The following is a 17695-nucleotide window of genomic DNA, read 5'->3' on the forward strand; positions in this document are numbered from 1 at the left end:
TAACCTTTTGAAAAGATGCTAAAGAACAGGAAGAGAAGAACGATAGTGTCACACTGGATATGAAATTATAAAGACTGTTAAAGTTTCGAATGAATGTACCAGAATGTATCCCAGTTACACTGATGGTAGTCATCCACAGTCTACTTCTTAAATGGACTAGCCTATATAAGTAATGAAACTTATGTGAAATATAGGAGATTTCACCCTCCTGGTCTGGGTTCTGATCAATATAAAAGGTGTTCAAGTCATAATTTTCTCCATCTCTCCAGCTCTGCTTCAAATGCTTCCAGCCACCTGATGGCCACAGGACCCTGGCTCACAGTACATGGAGTGGTAACTACTGGGGCTGAATTTAAAGTTAAAGGTACCCCTGCCCGTACGGGCCAGTCTTGACAGACTCTAGGGTTGTGCGCCCATCTCACTCAAGAGGCCGAGGGCCAGCGCTGTCCGCAGACACTTCCGGGTCACGTGGCCAGCGTGACATTGCTGCTCTGGCGAGCCAGAGCCGCACACGGAACGCCGTTTACCTTCCCGCTAGTAAGCGGTCCCTATTTATCTACTTGCACCTGAAGGTGCTTTCGAACTGCTAGGTTGGCAGGAGCTGGGACCGAGCAACGGGAGCGCACCCCACCGCGGGGATTCGAACCGCCGGCCTTTCGATTGGCAAGCCCTAGGCGCTGAGGCTTTTACCCACAGCGCCACCCGCGTCCCGGGGCTGAATTTATGACAGTGCTATTGCAGCAATTCTTTCCAGGCCTATGCCAGCAGGTGTCCCAGATTCTGAGCTTTTCTCTTTTTAAAAAACGTATCTCGAGCCCTTCTAGAAAGAAAGTTATGAAGCATAATGCACAGGCCAGCTTCTACGCAATTTCTGGGAGATACCTCAGACAGAGGGACAAGGGTGGCGCTGTGGGTTAAACCACAGAGCCTAGGACTTGCCGATCAGAAGGTCGGCGGTTTGAATCCCCGCGACGGGGTGAGCTCCTGTTGCTCGGTCCCTGTTCCTGCCAACCTAGCAGTTCGAAAGCACCTCAAAGTGCAAGTAGATAAATAGGTACCGCTCCGGCGGGAAGGTAAACGGCGTTTCCGTGTGCTGCTCTGATTCGCCAGAAGCGGCTTAGTCATGCTGGCCACATGACCTGGAAGCTGGACGCCGGCTCCCTCGGCTAATAAAGCGAGATGAGCGTCGCAACCCCAGAGTCGGTCACAACTGGACCTAATGGTCAGGGGTCCCTTTACCTTTACCTTTTTACCTCAGACTGACTCCTCCTGCCTTTCAGTGTTTTTAGCCAATATGTGAAGTTAGAGCTGTGATTTGTTTGTTTGTTTCATAAAATTTATACATCGCTTGGTTGTTAAAAAACCACAAAGTATTCTTGTACTTTATTTTGAAAAATAAACTACTACATTCTGCAAGACAGGTGTTCCGTTTTACTTGTACTATAGCCACATGGATTCTTTTTCAGTTAACATCATTCTGATTCCCAAAGTAATGGGCTGATGTTTTTATTCCCGTAACAAAAAGTGATATGCCGCACACAAGTATTTTGTGTTTCTCAAGTGAAAATGAATCAGGAGGCTGGTTGGTCTGAACAGGCATACTGCCATAGCAACCAATCATTGGCCCAGCTACTACATGCCTGAATCACAGCTTTATTGCACCAAAGCCAGCACAGTGACTGATGCCAATGAGATTATACAAAAAAGTCAGTATTAGAATTGGAGGATAATGGCTTAGCTATTGGTTTTGTGTCCTGTGGTTTTTCTTTATAGCCTGAAAAGTATGCCAGGTAAACCTGTGGTTATGTCCATGGATTCCACAGAAGCATGTATGTAATTTCTTCTTTAATTTCTGCTAATTTAAATGTATCCCTGTTGTGTTTCATGACTCCCCTGATTTTGTATGTGAGCTGGAACTGGTCTGTGACCAAAATAATAAATTCATTCATTCAATTTCTTTTTTAATATCTAGCTTGAATATCATAGAACCAGGGTCCGCAACGCAGCACCTAAATGCCCCAGGACCTGCTGTTCCCTCAGTGAGGTGGCCAAGCTTGCAAATTATTGGAATTTTGTTAGTTAAGGTGAAAATAGGTCTAAAAGTAGAGAATCCTTGGATGCCAAAATCCAGGTTTGGGGCTTTTGCTTTGTTGAAATCTGTCTCTTCACTGAAATAATACATCTTGCTTCTCTTGATAGAAAAATTGGGAATTCTGACTTCTGTATGGTTGGACTGTAGCTTAAGAACATGAGAAGATCCTGCTGGATCAGGCCAGTGGCCCATCTAGTCCAACACCTTCTTCTCACAGTGGCCAGGCAGGTGCCTATGAGAAGCCCATGAAGAGGACCTCAGCACACTCTCTCCTGTTTCCAGCAGCTGGTATTCAGAAGCACGGCTGCCTCCAACACAGCCCTTGTGGCTAACAGCCCTCGATAGTCTTGTCTTCCATTAATTTGTTGCTTTTAAAGCCATCTAAGTTGGTGGCCTTCACTGCCTCTTGTGGGAGCAAATTCTATAATTTAACTATGTGCTGTGTTAAAAGGTACTTTCTTTTTTTCTGTCTTGAATCTTCCAACATTCAGTTTCACTGGATGTCTCTCCACTTCCTCCGCACCTTGCATGATTTTATACACTTCTATCATTTTCTCTCTTACTCTTTTGTCTAAACTAAAAAGCCCAAAATGTTGTAACCATCCCTCATAAGGAAGCTGCTCCATCCCTTTGATCAATTGGGTTGCTCTGTTTTGAAACTTGTCCAGCTCTGCAACACCCTTTTTGAGACGAGTCACTAGAACTGAACAAGACTTTAATTTGTCCAAAGGAAGAGAACAAAAAGGAACTGAGCTAACTACCCACCATGTCTCACTGAGGATCACAAGTCTCCAAGACAAAATCCAGCCTTCTATGTATGTCTGCCCAATCATAACTTTTCAGGTTTTATAGCCTGACAAGACATTATAGCATCACTTCAATTAGCTTGGGTTTATTATTTCTCTCGGAGGAGCTGAAACAAAATGCACCCAACAAGTCACCTCTCTTTCACGCTCACAAAAGCACACTTGCCTTTTGGAAACTAGTGTGCAAATCATGAGATGAGAACACAGATTTATCAGAGCTATTCAACCACCCAAATAAACTAATAATACCCATATTTCCTGCAATGCAGATGCATTGCAGATGTAGATTCAGATGTACCATCAGAATCTATGTCAACAGTGTGATGGCTTCTTTCCCCAACATGATTAATTTCCAAGACTCCTGGGTAGATCTCTAATGCAAGAGATATCAAAGTAGCAAATGCTAAATGCTGGTATTAGCCAAACTCTTTTTTGTGTGCTTTGTTTTTGCATCAGTCGTGTCTGCTAAGATTTATTGAGCCCTTACGGAAGTATACAGGATCTGCAAGCGATCATTATGCACTTGGTGTATTGCCACTTTGCAACCACTATCATTGCTCGGTATAATAGATTACATTAATGCTGAGTTACTTGCCCTAATCTGAAGACTGCACACACACAATAAGGGAGGGAAACAATGGTGCATAACACAATACATGAAAGCAGCCAAAACCTAGAAGAAGACTTTGAGTCTGTGCAACGCTCAGTGGACACAGGGAGCCTAACGGGAACGTCAAAGGAACTCACTACAGGCTGTACCATCAGAATTCAGGCTGGGTATCTTCCTTGCCTACGAAAACAAGGGATTCCAAGCTGTTTAAGCCGCATCTCCTTGTTGGACTGCCTTAGCTCCCTCACAGGCCAGCCTTGGATCGGTGACCTCCACCCACAAAAGACAGCACACCTACAGCTATCTTTTATGAAAGGGGCAGGTGATGTAGTGCCGTTGTGGACTAAAACTCTCATCAGTCCTGACTATTGGCTAGCTAGGGTGGATGGGAGCTGCAGTCCCAAACACCCTGGTAGGCACCATGTATGCTGCCCATGCTTAAGTAACAAAAACCTACCCTGGACAAAGTGATTTGTATAAAGCAAAAGGAGATTCCAAGATGCCCCCCAGATATTTGGAGTACAGCTCCCATCTGCAAGAGACTATCACCTCGTAATAACAAAGACCTTGAACACCAATGCACTCAAGGAAAGATTAACATGACTAAACATAATTGTGTACAGTGCATATAGGCAACTTATTAAATGTTAATTAATCACCTTCCACAGGTGACATGCAATATGATAAAATCAGTTAAAAACCAGCACAGAAAATAACAGCAAATGAATTTAAAATAAAATAAAATGAGACACTCATGCCAGAGACCTATTCATCCAGTTGGGAAAGCTCGTTGGGAACAAAAATGAATTCAGATGTTTTCCAAAAATGCAGAGAGTGGGTCCCTGTTGTATCTTGGCAGGGATGCTGCTTCACAGAATGGGCAGCCACATCAAAAGCCCTGCTCTGAGTTACTGTGGAGGATTCTGATCTCTTTGGAACTATTAGGAGAAAAATCTCCCAGGGGCTGCTGTGATCTGCTGGGTATATAATAGATAAGGCAGTCCCTCATGTAACCTGGTCCTGAGCTGAATGGGACTTTATGGGATAGTAAGGTAAAGGGACCCCTGACCATTAGGTCCAGTTGTGGCCGACTCTGGGGTTGCGGCGCTCATCTCGCTTTACTGGCCGAGGGAGCCGGCGTACAGCTTCCGGGTCATGTGGCCAGCATGACTAAGCCACTTCTGGCAAACCAGAGCAGTGCATGGAAACGCCGTTTACCTTCCCACCGGAGCAGTACCTATTTATCTACTTGCACTTTGAGGTGCTTTCGAACTGCTAGGTGGGCAGGAGCTGGGACTGAGCAACGGGAGCTCACCCCGTCGCAGGGATTCGAACCGCCGACCTTCTGATTGGCAAGCCCTAGGCTCTGTGGTTTAACCGACAGCGCCACCTGCGTATGGGATAGTACCAAAAGCTTAAACCTGACCTGACCCAGTAGCATATTGGTAGTCAGTGTAAGTCCCCAGGTAAGATGCTATATGCTGGGAGTAGTTTCAGCAGCGTAGCTAGCTGCGCGGGTGCCTGTGGCGGAGCACCCACCCTGCAGCTGGGGGCGGAGCAAGCCACCCATGGGGCGGGGCAAGCTGCCCATGGGGGTGGGCAAGCCAAGACAGGGCTGTGTGGAGCCTCTCCACAACCTCCCCCTCAGCTGTAGGGTGGCTGAGGCGGTGGGCAGATGCAAGCCCCGTGCTACTCGAAAAAGCGATGCGGAGCTTGCAGGCAGTCCACCCACCACCTCCCCCTCAGGAGAGACGCATGGCTCAGGCATGCTGCAGGCCCCGCGGTGTGGCACCCAGTGGCCCCCGCCTCACCCAGCTATGCCTCTGGATTAGGCAGGTTCATGGAGGAGAGGGCTGTCGAAGGCTACTAGCCATAAAGGCTGTGCTCTGCCTGCAAAGTTGGAGGCAGCAATGCTTCTGGAAATCACTCGAGGGGAAAGTGCTCCTGCAGTGGTGTAGAAGGGGGGCGGTGGGGGCGGGAGTTATTTCCCCCCAAAACACATATTTTTGCCATTTTGTCATCCCCTCAGTGATGACACCAGGGGCAGCCCACACCCACCGCACCCCCCGTCCTATGCCACCGAGTAGTTTGTTCCCCCTTCCAGGTAACCTAGGCACCATGTTCTGCACTCGCTACACCCGCTAGAAGAACCTCCAGGGTAGCTCCACATAGAGCACATTGCAGTGATCCAGCCTTGAGGATTTATGCAAACCCGCAGGTTCTTCCTCAGAAGAGATGCTTGGTTAGCACTATTGAGCATATATGCACAATAATGGAATTTGGAATTTGCCCAACATCACTTACTGGCAGCTATAATGCAAGATAGTGAGGAGACAAAAACCCAGGCTAGCTGCAAGCAAGCTGCACTCAGAGAGTGAGTGCAACTCTTGTGCAGCCCATACAATAAGTGTCAATTAATATTGTTCTTCCCCGGCCATTTGTAGCCCAGCAGCAAAAGGCTTTGACTATACTGTCACCATAAAAGGTAAAGGTAAAGGTACCCCTGCCCATACGGGCCAGTCTTGACAGACTCTAGGGTTGTGCGCCCATCTCACTCAAGAGGCCGGGGGCCAGCGCTGTCTGGAGACACTTCCGGGTCACGTGGCCAGCGTGACAAAGCTGCATCTGGCGAGCCAGCGCAGCACACGGAAACGCCGTTTACCTTCCCACCAGTAAGCGGTCCCTATTTATCTACTTGCACCCAGGGGTGCTTTCGAACTGCTAGGTTGGCAGGCGCTGGGACCGAGCAACGGGAGCGCACCCCGCCGCGGGGATTCGAACCGCCGACCTTTCGATCGGCAAGCCCTAGGCACTGAGGCTTTTACCCACAGCACCACCCGCGTCCCATACTGTCACCATAAGCCAAGCCCATTACGCCGCTCACACAGTACAGGTGGTGTTCTCATCCAGGGCCAGCCCAAGACATTTTGGCATCTGAGGCGAATCACAAAATGGCGCCCTCCCCCTGCCAGGGAAGAAGGGAGGAGCGAAGCTCTACATTGGGAGCAAGCAGGGAATAAAGATCTTCTACTTTTTAAAGTTGTAATCATTCAACTTGTTTTTATTATTGCTTGTAAGCCACTCTGAGCCCGGCCTTGGCTGGGGAGGGCGGGGTATAAATAAAAATTATTATTATTATTATTATTACTTGTGATGCATTCCTCGGAGGCCGGATCTGCTGCCTCTGTGGATCCTGCCGCCCGAGGTGGTCACCTCACCTTGCCTCATGGGAGGGCCAGCCCTCCTCTCATCCAAGTGGATAAGTGTCCACAGAATACTAACACATTGGGCAGCTTCAGGAGTCACTGCCATGCAGGCCACTGACTGGACAGACATAGAGACTGACCTTCCCACTCACCTCCAGAGGTGCTCTCTTCAGAAGAGGGTTCAGACACATTGGCATGGCAGTGTGGGGAAGGTTGCATGGCTGCCGCCGCCCATGCTATGCCAGTCCTGTGGAGAAATAGAGGACTTCAATTTCCAGTGCTGCCAGTTCAGCACCTGTCAGGTTACATGTGCAGAAAAAGAAAACAAACAAAATTCTCTAGCCCCATCTTCATTAGAAACAACGATGAAGAGCCCTTAACTTCATATGCACTGCTCTTTTTTCGAACAATATTTAGGCAAAATATTTGCAAACACCATTATTTTAATGAATTGAGTTTGCAACATGTGTTTGCAAAGGATGTGTTGGGGGAAACTGTTTGCAATAAGGAAAATGGCATTTTGTGCCTTTCCCCTTCCCTAAAATATTTCTTATGGGATGAACTCTTCCAGTAAAATCTTTTGATGAGGGTATATATATATCCTCATATATATATATATGGTTTTCTAAGAACAAAGAACAAATATGACCAGCTTAATCCTCACATTTCTACATGAACCTCAGCTGTGACTTGCCTTTTCAGAAAGCAGATTTGACCCATTAATGCGCCGTGTTTGCTAGCATGACTTACTTGTTTTTGATACTGACTCTCCTGTAATGAGGAGATGCAGGGCATACTCTAAGGCAGGCATGGCCAAACTAGGCCCTCCAGATTTTTTGGGACTACAACTCCCATTATCCCTAGCTAACAGGACCAGTGGTCAGGGTTGATGGGAGTTGTAGTCCCAAAACATCTGGAGGGCCAGGTTTGGCCATGCTTGCTCTAAGGAGATAAAACCTTAGTTTTCTGGTCCCGGGTTCTACTCCAGGCCTTTAAATGTGTGGTTGTTACATCAAAAGAGTTATGGTGGATCAGACAGAGGCAGCACCTTGTCTGGCCTCCTTTTTCCAAGAGAGCTGCCTACACAAAAGGGCAGGGAGACAAATGCCCTGCCCTGTTCTCTGTTTCTAGCATGTGCTGACCAGCCTTTTAACACCACTGCAAATGACACGCCTCTTTAATGATCTCCCTTTCAAGTCTTCTAACTTAGAGGCTATCAGCACATCCTGTGGCTGTGGCAGTGGATCTTGTAAGTCAATTATACATTACATAAAATTCACCGCCACAGGATGTGGTGGCCCCTGGCTTTAAAAGAGGATGAGACAACTTATGAGCTTGCCTTGATTATTTAATATTTTATAGACCGCATTCCCATGGTCCTTGGAAGAGTGTCCCAGGGGTCATTGAATGCTCAAGACCTGCCTCTCTGAGAGGGTGATCTGACTGTGTAGGGTCTCTCCCCACTGCCTCAGAAACCTCAGTGGCCCTTGCCTCACTAACACCAGAGCTCTGACATCTATAGAAACAAAAGCTGAGCGTCTCAGGAAGCGTATTAGGGGGAAGGTTTGAAATCTGAAGGATCCAAAACCTCCCCACTCAACCCAGCACACTCTCAAAACCGGGGCAAATATACACAAGCCCAGGATATGGCATATATATTTTGGAAACCATGGGAGAGAGACATTCCTAAAGAAAACAACAACAGGGCAGTTCCACGCTAAACATTTAAAGCACATGTAATACACATTGATAGTACATTGATAGTACATTTCCCCCCCCATATAATCCTGGGGACTGTAGTTTGTTAAGGATACTGAATTGTAGCTCTGTGGGGGAGAACTACAATTCCCAGGATTCTTTGGCAGAAGTTGTGTGCTTTAAGTGTGTGGTATGATCTGCCCCCAGAAAGAAATAAAATAAGGGGAAATGCCATTCCTCCGTTCCTTCCACTTTGCGCCTGGCAAGGGTTTGTATCGTCTGATGCTGGGGCTCTCGCAACCCCCTGGTAGGATTGCTCTGCCAACTAATTGATGTATTCCAAGCCCTCTCCCACAGTTTTGTCAGTTCCGACCTCAACAAAATAAATGGTTGAAGTGTTGCTTCTGAAAGTCTTCAAAGATCATGCAAAAGTGCACTTAGGTCTGTGGGAAATCTTCCAATTATAATTTCCCTGTAACAGTCTAAGTACAAATTAATCTAAAATGCCTTGTGTATTGCACTAGAAATTATTCCATCAGAAGTCCAAAGTGATTTTCTCCATGATCCCGATGAGAATGTTCAGCTCTTGTAATCAACATCCTCTGTTTTATTTCAACATTTAATTCATATGCTATGTTTAAGCCTGCAAAGCAGGGGTGGGGAACCTTAGTCAGGGGGCTGAATTCAACCCTCCAGACCTTTCTCGGCCACAACCCCCCTGCCCAAGCCACACCCTTCGCCAGTCCTGCTCCACACCCTCCTTAGATTCGGCCCCCTCATTTGGACTGTGTCTTTGAATGCCTCTTCCTCGCCTGCACAAAAGATGGGGAAAGGTGGGTGGGTGTGAGCCTCTGACTTTTGCAGGGGTGAAATGTTGTCTGCTGTACATCCATTGATCCCCTGGCTTTTGCCCCTGCCTACCTCTTACTGCCCCCACCCCCTGAGCATGCAGGGCTCTCAGACTGAAAAATGTTTCTCACCCGTGCTGTAAAAAAAATAAAAATGATACAAGACAGCTAGAAGCTGTCCTCAAGCAACAAAGCCTGATAATTCCTATTGTTACACACATTTTTGTTTATCTCTTGGATGTTTGCATGTATCTCTCAAGGATTTCTAGAAATAATACAGTACTGATAGTTTCTGGCAATATGCTGGCAACTGAATCACAAGGTGTGATGCTATGTCATTTAGAAGCTCAAATAACAGAGACAACTTTCAAATCACCTCAAACATAATATTCTTCAGTGAGGGCAGTTTGCATACTGAGGTGCGAACCAGTTAGGGTGGCATAGACACATGGGTGTATTGAGCCTTAGGTATCAATTATGCCCTCGGTTGTCTTCCACAGAGTTTTTACTAATCCTGTGCAGATGACTACAGTGTGGCTGTTATGTACTGAAGTTCTCACCCTGGGCCAGCAGGGGGATACTGTAGATAGTTATGCAAATGAAGGATTGAAAGTGGCGTTCAGTGATTGGATAGTTTTAGAAAGTTGCTACAGTAACGTTGTACTAGAGCTCTATATAAGCAGGCTGACTGAGCCCTTCAGCTCAGTTCTGTTCTGGCCTCTGAATAAACAAGAGCTGTTTGAAGAATCGCTGTGTCGTCTGATATGTTCACCCACAACTTAATAGTGGCAATCTTCAATATATGGAAGATGAAGCATGATTAGTCACCACCCATTGTTCAGAGCTCCTTCACAGTGCCTGTGCACACTTCTACTCAGATTACACAGACACAGCCTGCAACTTGTGTGCATAAAGGCTATCTGCAGAAGACCTGGTCAGTGTATGAAGTTTGGGAGTAGGTCCAGGAGTTGCAACCGTGTAGTAGAAAAACAAAATATATGTTTTCAGATTATTTGCAACAAGTGGTAATGCCATCCGGAGTGCCTATTTCCATCTCTGGCTGGTTTGTTGGCTCCATTGCCCCTTAGACGATTATTTGGTCACTGTGCTCCATACTCTGGTGACATCCAGATTGGAGTATTGTAATGCACTGTATGCGGGGCTGCCCTTGAACACAATGCAGAAACTTCCTGTGGTGAAAAATGTAGCAGGCAGGCCGAAGGGGGAGATGACTTCAACCAGTCACTTTTGCTTCAGACAAGAATGGAATCTGAAAGTAGTGTTTTCCTTTACCAATAGTATAGGACTTTTACCAGCTTGTAACCAAGCTACATTTTACTGCCTGCAGAAATTTGCTTACTGCTGTATGGAAAAGTACGTGAATATGATCTTTGGGGAGTTTGTAAGTAAACCATTTTATATCTTACCAAATGTGTGGTCTTCTTCTAGCTAGGGGAAGAGGGAAATTTGGAAGGAGATTTTAATGTGGAATACTTTGGAATTAACTGAAAGGGGCACTTTTTAAGGATTTAAAGCCTGTATTTCCACACTTTTATTTACTGCATGTTTTGCCAAAGAGCATAGGAGCTGACTAATGAGTTCTTTGTCATGTGACTGTGTGTTATTGTCTTGGGAGATATTTAGTAGGGCCAGTTCTGGAGTTGCTTCTATTACCTGTTTTGTTATTTTGCAGATCTATTGTAAAACTGATATCCTGAAGGATTGAATTTTGGAGCATTCCCACCATATGTGGAGTTAAGTGCCCTTGGCGATGCAGCCTCCCCAGCACCTAGGTGAAGTTCCTGGATGTATCATCGCTAGCTTACATGGGGTTACATATCACCTGTAGATGTCTTTATATTGTTAACCATGCCATGTTCTTCAGATGAAGGGCAGTATAGAAATTTAATTAATTAATTGCACTTTCATCCAGTATTTTCTGTTTCACTGCAACTGGTATCTTTTGTACAAGTCTTTCTTCCAGTTTGTTGCTGATCAGGAAATAAACATATTTTTTACATATATTGTACAATACACATATATCCCTCAACTATTTATTTACAAATCAGTTGCCTTCCTTTCAAAGTTAATGACGTTCCAGATGGATAGCTCTGTTAGTCTTTCGCAGCAAAGAATCTTATGGAATTTTAAACTCAAATGAAATGCAGTGGCTAATGGCCTTTCAAAAACCATCTACAGTTGCATTTCTACTCAGAAGTAAGTCCCAATGAATTAAATTGGGTTTACTACCAAAAAGGGATAGAAGGATCTGTCAATTTCTGTTTCCCATTTTTCAAATCTTAAATTCAGTTTTCCTTATTTCTGCAGCCATTTATTAATTTTTTTAAATCCTAATGAAATGCCTTCAGCATTTTAGAGTGAATTTCTCCTAAGAACACATTTTTGTATGCAGTTTTGACTAATGTACACATTTTTGCAAGTGTTTTCTACCTTTATAATGCATTTTGTACCTTGATTACGCTAACATATTCAAGTTTATGTACACGTTTACCTAATTTGTGATTTTTTTGTAAATACTGGTTGGTTAGAAAACTGCACTGCAAAATTCAGGTACTGTAAGTGCAAAAACGGCTATGTTCCACTTCTCATGTTGTTTTGGAAACTGCAAATTTGACAAATTCAGCTTAATTTAACTCTTAACTGAATCAAATTTCTTCCCCAGTCTCACCAGCTTGATTTTCCACACCGACCTATCTTATTTCCCTCACTCAGGCATTAAGGAAGGATGTTTCCTTGCCATCGCTGTCAACTTTTCCCTTTTCTTGTGAGGAATCCTATTCGGAATAAGGGAATTTCACTTTAAAAAAGGGGAAACATTGGCAGCTATGTCTCTTGTACGTTGATAACTTATAGTATGTGAATTGACTTTTTCATTTTCATTTTTTTGAAAGATGAGACGTGGAATAAGTTATGTGATACACCCAGTAGTGATGGATTTTCTTTTTATGAGTTTAATAAAAGACAGTCATTTCTAATTTTTCTACCATAAAATATTCAGTATTATTCAACCATATTTCACAGTCATAGACTGAATTGACAACTTGTCTGTCTTCCTCTAATTTCTTTATCCATTCTGAAGGAGACCCGGTTATCAAATAAAAATATTCTAGATGACTATGATACAAAACATAAGTGTTCCCTTTCAGAATGATGTAGGTGATGATAAAAATCCCCTGCAGTGGAGCAACAGGAAGTGTTCTGCATGAACTGTGTGTTCTTTCGTTTTGCATTATTCAATGCTTTTGATCTGCCAGTTTCAATTACAAAGAGATTAGCATTTTATACAAGATAATGACCTCACCCGTCAGATGTAGCAACTGGTGTGATTTCAACACTATAGTTCAATGCTTCACACTTTCTTGAACCACCACCTGTCTAGGTTGATGCTATAAGGTCTCATTTGATAGTGAGAGATTTGGAGATTGTTCTGCTTACAAATACACGAGCAGAGCCAGGGCTGAGCCAAGACATTTTGCTGCCTAAAACAAAGGACAAGATGGCACACCTCCCAGATTTAAATACAAATGCAGATCAATCTGACAGTTGAATATAATTTCAATTTCACCACACTTGAGATCAGCAAGTTAACCTAGGGACACAGGGCAGGTTGTGTGGCACACCCATGACTGTCTTCCAACAGAGGGAAATGGCGAGGGGGCCCAGGAGGAATGGACCCCCAGCATCCACCACAAGATCCGCCCTCCCCAGCATTCAGCACTCGAAGAGGCTGCCTCAGCCTTCGTAATTGTAGGGCCATAGCTGAGCACACCAGAGTGGAAGCAAATGCATTCTAAAAGCAGATGCAAAATTGCATCAGATTCCCCAATTGTGCGTGGGATCCTTAGCCTCACTGCTTCCAGTCCAGATAAAACCAAGCTCTAAAATGCCCCACTCTCTGTCTTTTAATTCACACTGCAAACCCTTCCACTAGTTGAAAGGTGGCATTTTCTAAAGGGATTTTCGGTCATTCAGGAAACAACAACGGATGATCCCCGACTATGAGGAAGAAATGAAAGATAGTAGCCATAAATATTAAGGGCTTTTTTTTCCTGGCGGTGCTCAATGGTACACAGTACAGTGGTACCTCGCAAGACGAATGCCTCGCAAGACGGAAAACTCGCAAGACGAAAGGGTTTTTGGTTTTTTGAGCTGCTTCGCAAGACGATTTTCCCTATGGGCTTGCTTCGCAAGACGGAAACATCTTGCAAGTTTGTTTCCTTTTTCTTAACACCGTTAATACAGTTGCAACTTGACTTCGAGGAGCAACTCATAGCATGCGGTGTGGTAGCATTTTTTTAGGGTTTTGAAGACTTTGGTTATTTTTGAAGCTTTTCCAGCTTCTTCCGACACCGTGCTTCACAAGACGAAAAAAATCGGAAGACGACAAGACTCGCGGAACGAATTAATTTCGTCTTGCGAGGCACCACTGTACTGGCACCTCTCCCCGCTTCCCCGCTAAATCTTGTGCTGCTAGTGTCACCACCTTCCATTCTGTGGCTGGGGCAAACCATAGAGGTGAGCATGGGCAGTGTGGCTGGAAGGAGGGGAAGGGAGAAGGAAAAAGGGGAGGGCAGAATGCTGGCTGGGTGTGAACAGCAGATGGAGCAAGGTGGGGGGAAGGTTGAGGAAGGGGGTAAAGGTAAAAGTAAAGGCACCCCTGACCATTAGGTCCAGTCGTGACCGACTCTGGGGTTGCGGCGCTCATCTCGCTTTATTGGCCGAGGGAGCTGGCGTACAGCTTCCGGGTCATGTGGCCAGCAGGACTAAGCCGCTTCTGGCGAACCAGAGCAGCGCACGGAAATGCCGTTTACCTTCCCGCCGGAGCGGTATCTATTTATCTATTTGCACTTTGACGTGCTTTCAAACTGCTAGGTTGGCAGGAGCTGGGACTGAGCAACGGGAGCTCACCCCGTCGCGGGGATTCAAACCGCCGACCTTCTGATTGGCAAGCCCTAGGCTCTGTGGTTTAACCCACAGCGCCATGCAAAGTGGAAGGGGCGGGAGAGGGAGGGAGGGAGGGAGGGAGAGAGAGAGAGAGAGAGAGAGAGAGAGAGAGAGAGAGAGAGAGAAGGGGTGGAGAAGATCATGGCCAATACTGGCACCTTTTTTCCTAGAAAAAAGCAGTGTACATCATGTACTCAACACAGTATGTACCGTATATACTCGGGTATAAGCCGACTTTTTCAGTACATTTTGTATGCTGAAAAAGCCCCCTTCGGCTTATACTTGAGTGAGACGATGGCGGCAGAGGGACGAGTGGCCCAAGTGGAGGGATGAGTGCCTTTGCTGCTGTCGGCGGTGGAGGAATGAGCAGCCTAAAAGCAGCCCTTTCAGGCCGCTTGTTCTTCCTCTGCTGCTGCCACCACCACCAGGTTTGTGGTGTGGTGAACCGGCTTATACTCGAGTCAATAAGTTTTCCCAGTTTTTTGTGCTAAAATTAGGTGCCTCGGCTTATATTCGCGTCGGCTGATACTCGAGTATATACGGTACTTGTTATCTGAACCTTGGAAATTCCAGTAATATGGTAGGCCTGCATAAAGACACTACTCTGCCCCAACACTAGGAATTATCCTAATATTGTATCTGGTTTGAGTGGCTCACACGCGCCCCCTTGCCCCCGCGACTGAGCATGCTGCACAATGTCAACACGCCCAGGGGCGGGCTCTCATGACACCAGCACACCCCAATGACCAATCCTCGTTCAAAGCCAACAAACTTTTCTCTATCCACTTCCTCCATGCCACACATAATTTTATAAACTTCTGTCATGTCATCTCTTACTTGCCTATTCTCCAAACTAAAACATCCCGAATGCTGCAACCTTTCCTCAAAGGAGTCCTTCCATTCCCTTGATCATCTGGGTTGCCCTTTTCTGAACCTTTTTCAACTCTGCCTGAAATATACTCGGAGTGGATTTCATGCTCTTTATTCAGCTCATAGTAGTGAGGAGGAATCCTTTTTGATGTGAGGTGATGTGAACCATACATATTACATGAAGGTCCAGCTATGCAAACACTTGTTATAGGAACTTTCCGTTATCTGCACGTGAAGGATCTTTACTCTAAGGTCACTAAATGAATGTCTGATTCAAATATCCGAACAGCAGGACCTGCATGTATACAGATCAGCAAGAAGTTGTTCAGCGCCCTGACTGAGCGCAATCTATGGAACTGTGGTCAGTGAAAATAAAATGAAAGGAGAGGAGAATCTTTTTTTAATTATTTGGGGGTTAACCATTCTGGGTTTGGGAATGCACTGGGATTTTCCCAATTAAGAATGGAAATTGTGAGCTCACTATACAAACACTCACCTTATGAACTGTTTCTCATGAACAGATTAGGTTCACCTAGCAGGACCTGCATGTATTCCAAATGCAGTCACACCATAGATTTGTATAATGCCATGGTATTGACAGACATATTTTCCATTCCTTTCCTAATGATCCCTAGCATAGAATCTGTCCTTATCACAGCTGCTGCACACTGCGTCTACATCTTCATCAAGCTATGACCCGAAGGTCTCGTACCTGATCTGGCCTGGCCTAAGCATGTATGTGAAATTAATATTTTTTTTGTGCCAGCATGCATCACTTTACACCTGTTTACACTGAGCTGCATTTGCCATTTTTATCACCCATTCAGTTTTGGAGAGGTTCTTTGGGAGGCCTTCACAGTCTCTTTTTTATTTAACTGTCATGGGCCCTGATGAGATGCCAATGTGGGGACCCGGCTTGACCAGGACGAGGGGAGTGGTACCTGACACCTGAAGCGGGAACCTGAGAGACAGCTTTCATAGTGGCTACTCCCAGGTTCTTGAACTACCTGCCAAGGGAAGGCTGTCCAGCCTCATCTGAGGCAAAAATATTTTTTCATCCAAACAGGCTCTTTTGTCTCATAAGGCAACTTGTTGGAATCATGCTGCCATTGGTTTGGCTGCTGTTTGTACCGGTTTGACTGATTTTATTGATGTGATTAACCTGCCTTGTTTTCATGATTTGATTCATTTTATTTTGTATTTTGTATTTTTCTTTGCATTACTGCTGCTAGCTACCTTGAACACCACTTGGTAGCAACAAAACAAAATAGTGCCTTCCCTCAAGTCCCATCCTAGCCAGAAGCATATTATGTTGTGATACTGAATTCGGTTGATACTACAGACACTCAACAGGGCTTCAATCTCCTTTGCTTATTGCCTGGTCAGGTGATCTACTAGGGTAACGATGGTCCACTGGGGTAACAAAAATCAGAGTAAAAGCCAGATTGGAATGGATCTAAATTAGGGCTGCCATAAATCTGGGAATCGGGCTGCGAAATGGCATTCGGGCAGATTTTTGCTGAATCTGCAAAATGTCCAGGAAAACCCAGACATATGACAAGTAGGGCGGTTTTTTAAATGTGGCAACCCTATCTAAATAATCAGTTTCACCAAACTATTGCTGAAGTTGTGACTCATCCGCAAATGACAATCAAATCCTAGATAGCAGATATTTTTTCACTCATCAACCTGGCACTAATATGCAGCACCCCACCTTTTGTTAATCCATTGTAGTTTGAGGCCTGCTGAGGAAATTTCCAGTGCAGCCCAGTTCTTTCAGTAGACCCTTGTGAAGAAAACCAGGGTCATCTTGTTTGAAAAAGTTGAGGAACACTGCTTTGGTACTGGCACTGTTATCTAGAGTGAGGTTGGCATTTATCACTCAGCATTTTTAAAAATTCCCACGTTTGGCTTCAGTGGATATGTTAGGTACATAATTACAGGGAAATAAGTTTCCAAAAATATCCTCAATCATTATCTACAATTATCCCCTTTCCCAGTGCTTTGGCTGTACATGGCACCATTCTCTGGTATTCTTTTGGCACTAGGTGCATAACTTCTTAATTGCCCAGAATTTAGAGCCATTATATGCTATTTTTCAATCTGCATTGCTATGTACTGAATTATAATATTTTATTTTATCATATTTATTTGTCTTTGATAGTGCTTCAAACTTCTTTGCTAGACCTCTCGGAGTATTATTTCTGAACAAAGAGCAGTACATCAAATAAATAAAATAATCCCTAGTAAGTTCGGGCATAGCATCAGTTTCCTAAAATTTGAGAAATATTCTATTAAGAAAAGTCTGCAGGAATCTATGTTTTTTTCCCCAGGAAAGGCCCCCCCCCCGACCCCAATGCTTTAGTTTCTGATGCAACATTTTCCATGTTTTGTCTCAACAGGAATAATTCCCAAAGCACTCCTGTGGCAAGACTGGCCCTAAGAGTCCAATTAAGTCCGCTGATCTGTATTCATAACCTAGGTACACTTTTCATCTACAGCTCCAGATAGAACTAAGAGGTAACAGAGATGCCAAACACTGATGTTTGATGGTGGATGCCCTCCATTATTTTTTCTCCTTTTCCATACAGAATACTTAT

At 44.9% G+C, this 17695-nt stretch overlaps 1 protein-coding gene across 3 annotated transcripts in view; it reads right to left on the minus strand.

Annotated features, from left to right (window-relative positions):
- PPP2R2C (protein phosphatase 2 regulatory subunit Bgamma) overlaps positions 1-17695 on the minus strand; it is a 47250-nt gene that overhangs the window by 21193 nt on the left and 8362 nt on the right. Inside the window, exon 2 of one of the 3 annotated variants that reach the window (XM_077934496.1) lies at positions 6855-6961. The exons of 1 other annotated variant lie outside the window; for it this stretch is intronic. In XM_077934496.1, coding sequence (XP_077790622.1) covers positions 6855-6933 — 79 coding nt within the window. In that variant the 5' untranslated portion in view covers positions 6934-6961. The remainder of the gene's footprint in view (positions 1-6854; positions 6962-17695) is intronic. One more of the 3 variants, XM_077934498.1, reaches the window with a different exon arrangement.

Source organism: Podarcis muralis, chromosome 9 (assembly GCF_964188315.1).
Source record: "Podarcis muralis chromosome 9, rPodMur119.hap1.1, whole genome shotgun sequence".
Lineage (NCBI taxonomy): Eukaryota > Metazoa > Chordata > Lepidosauria > Squamata > Lacertidae > Podarcis > Podarcis muralis.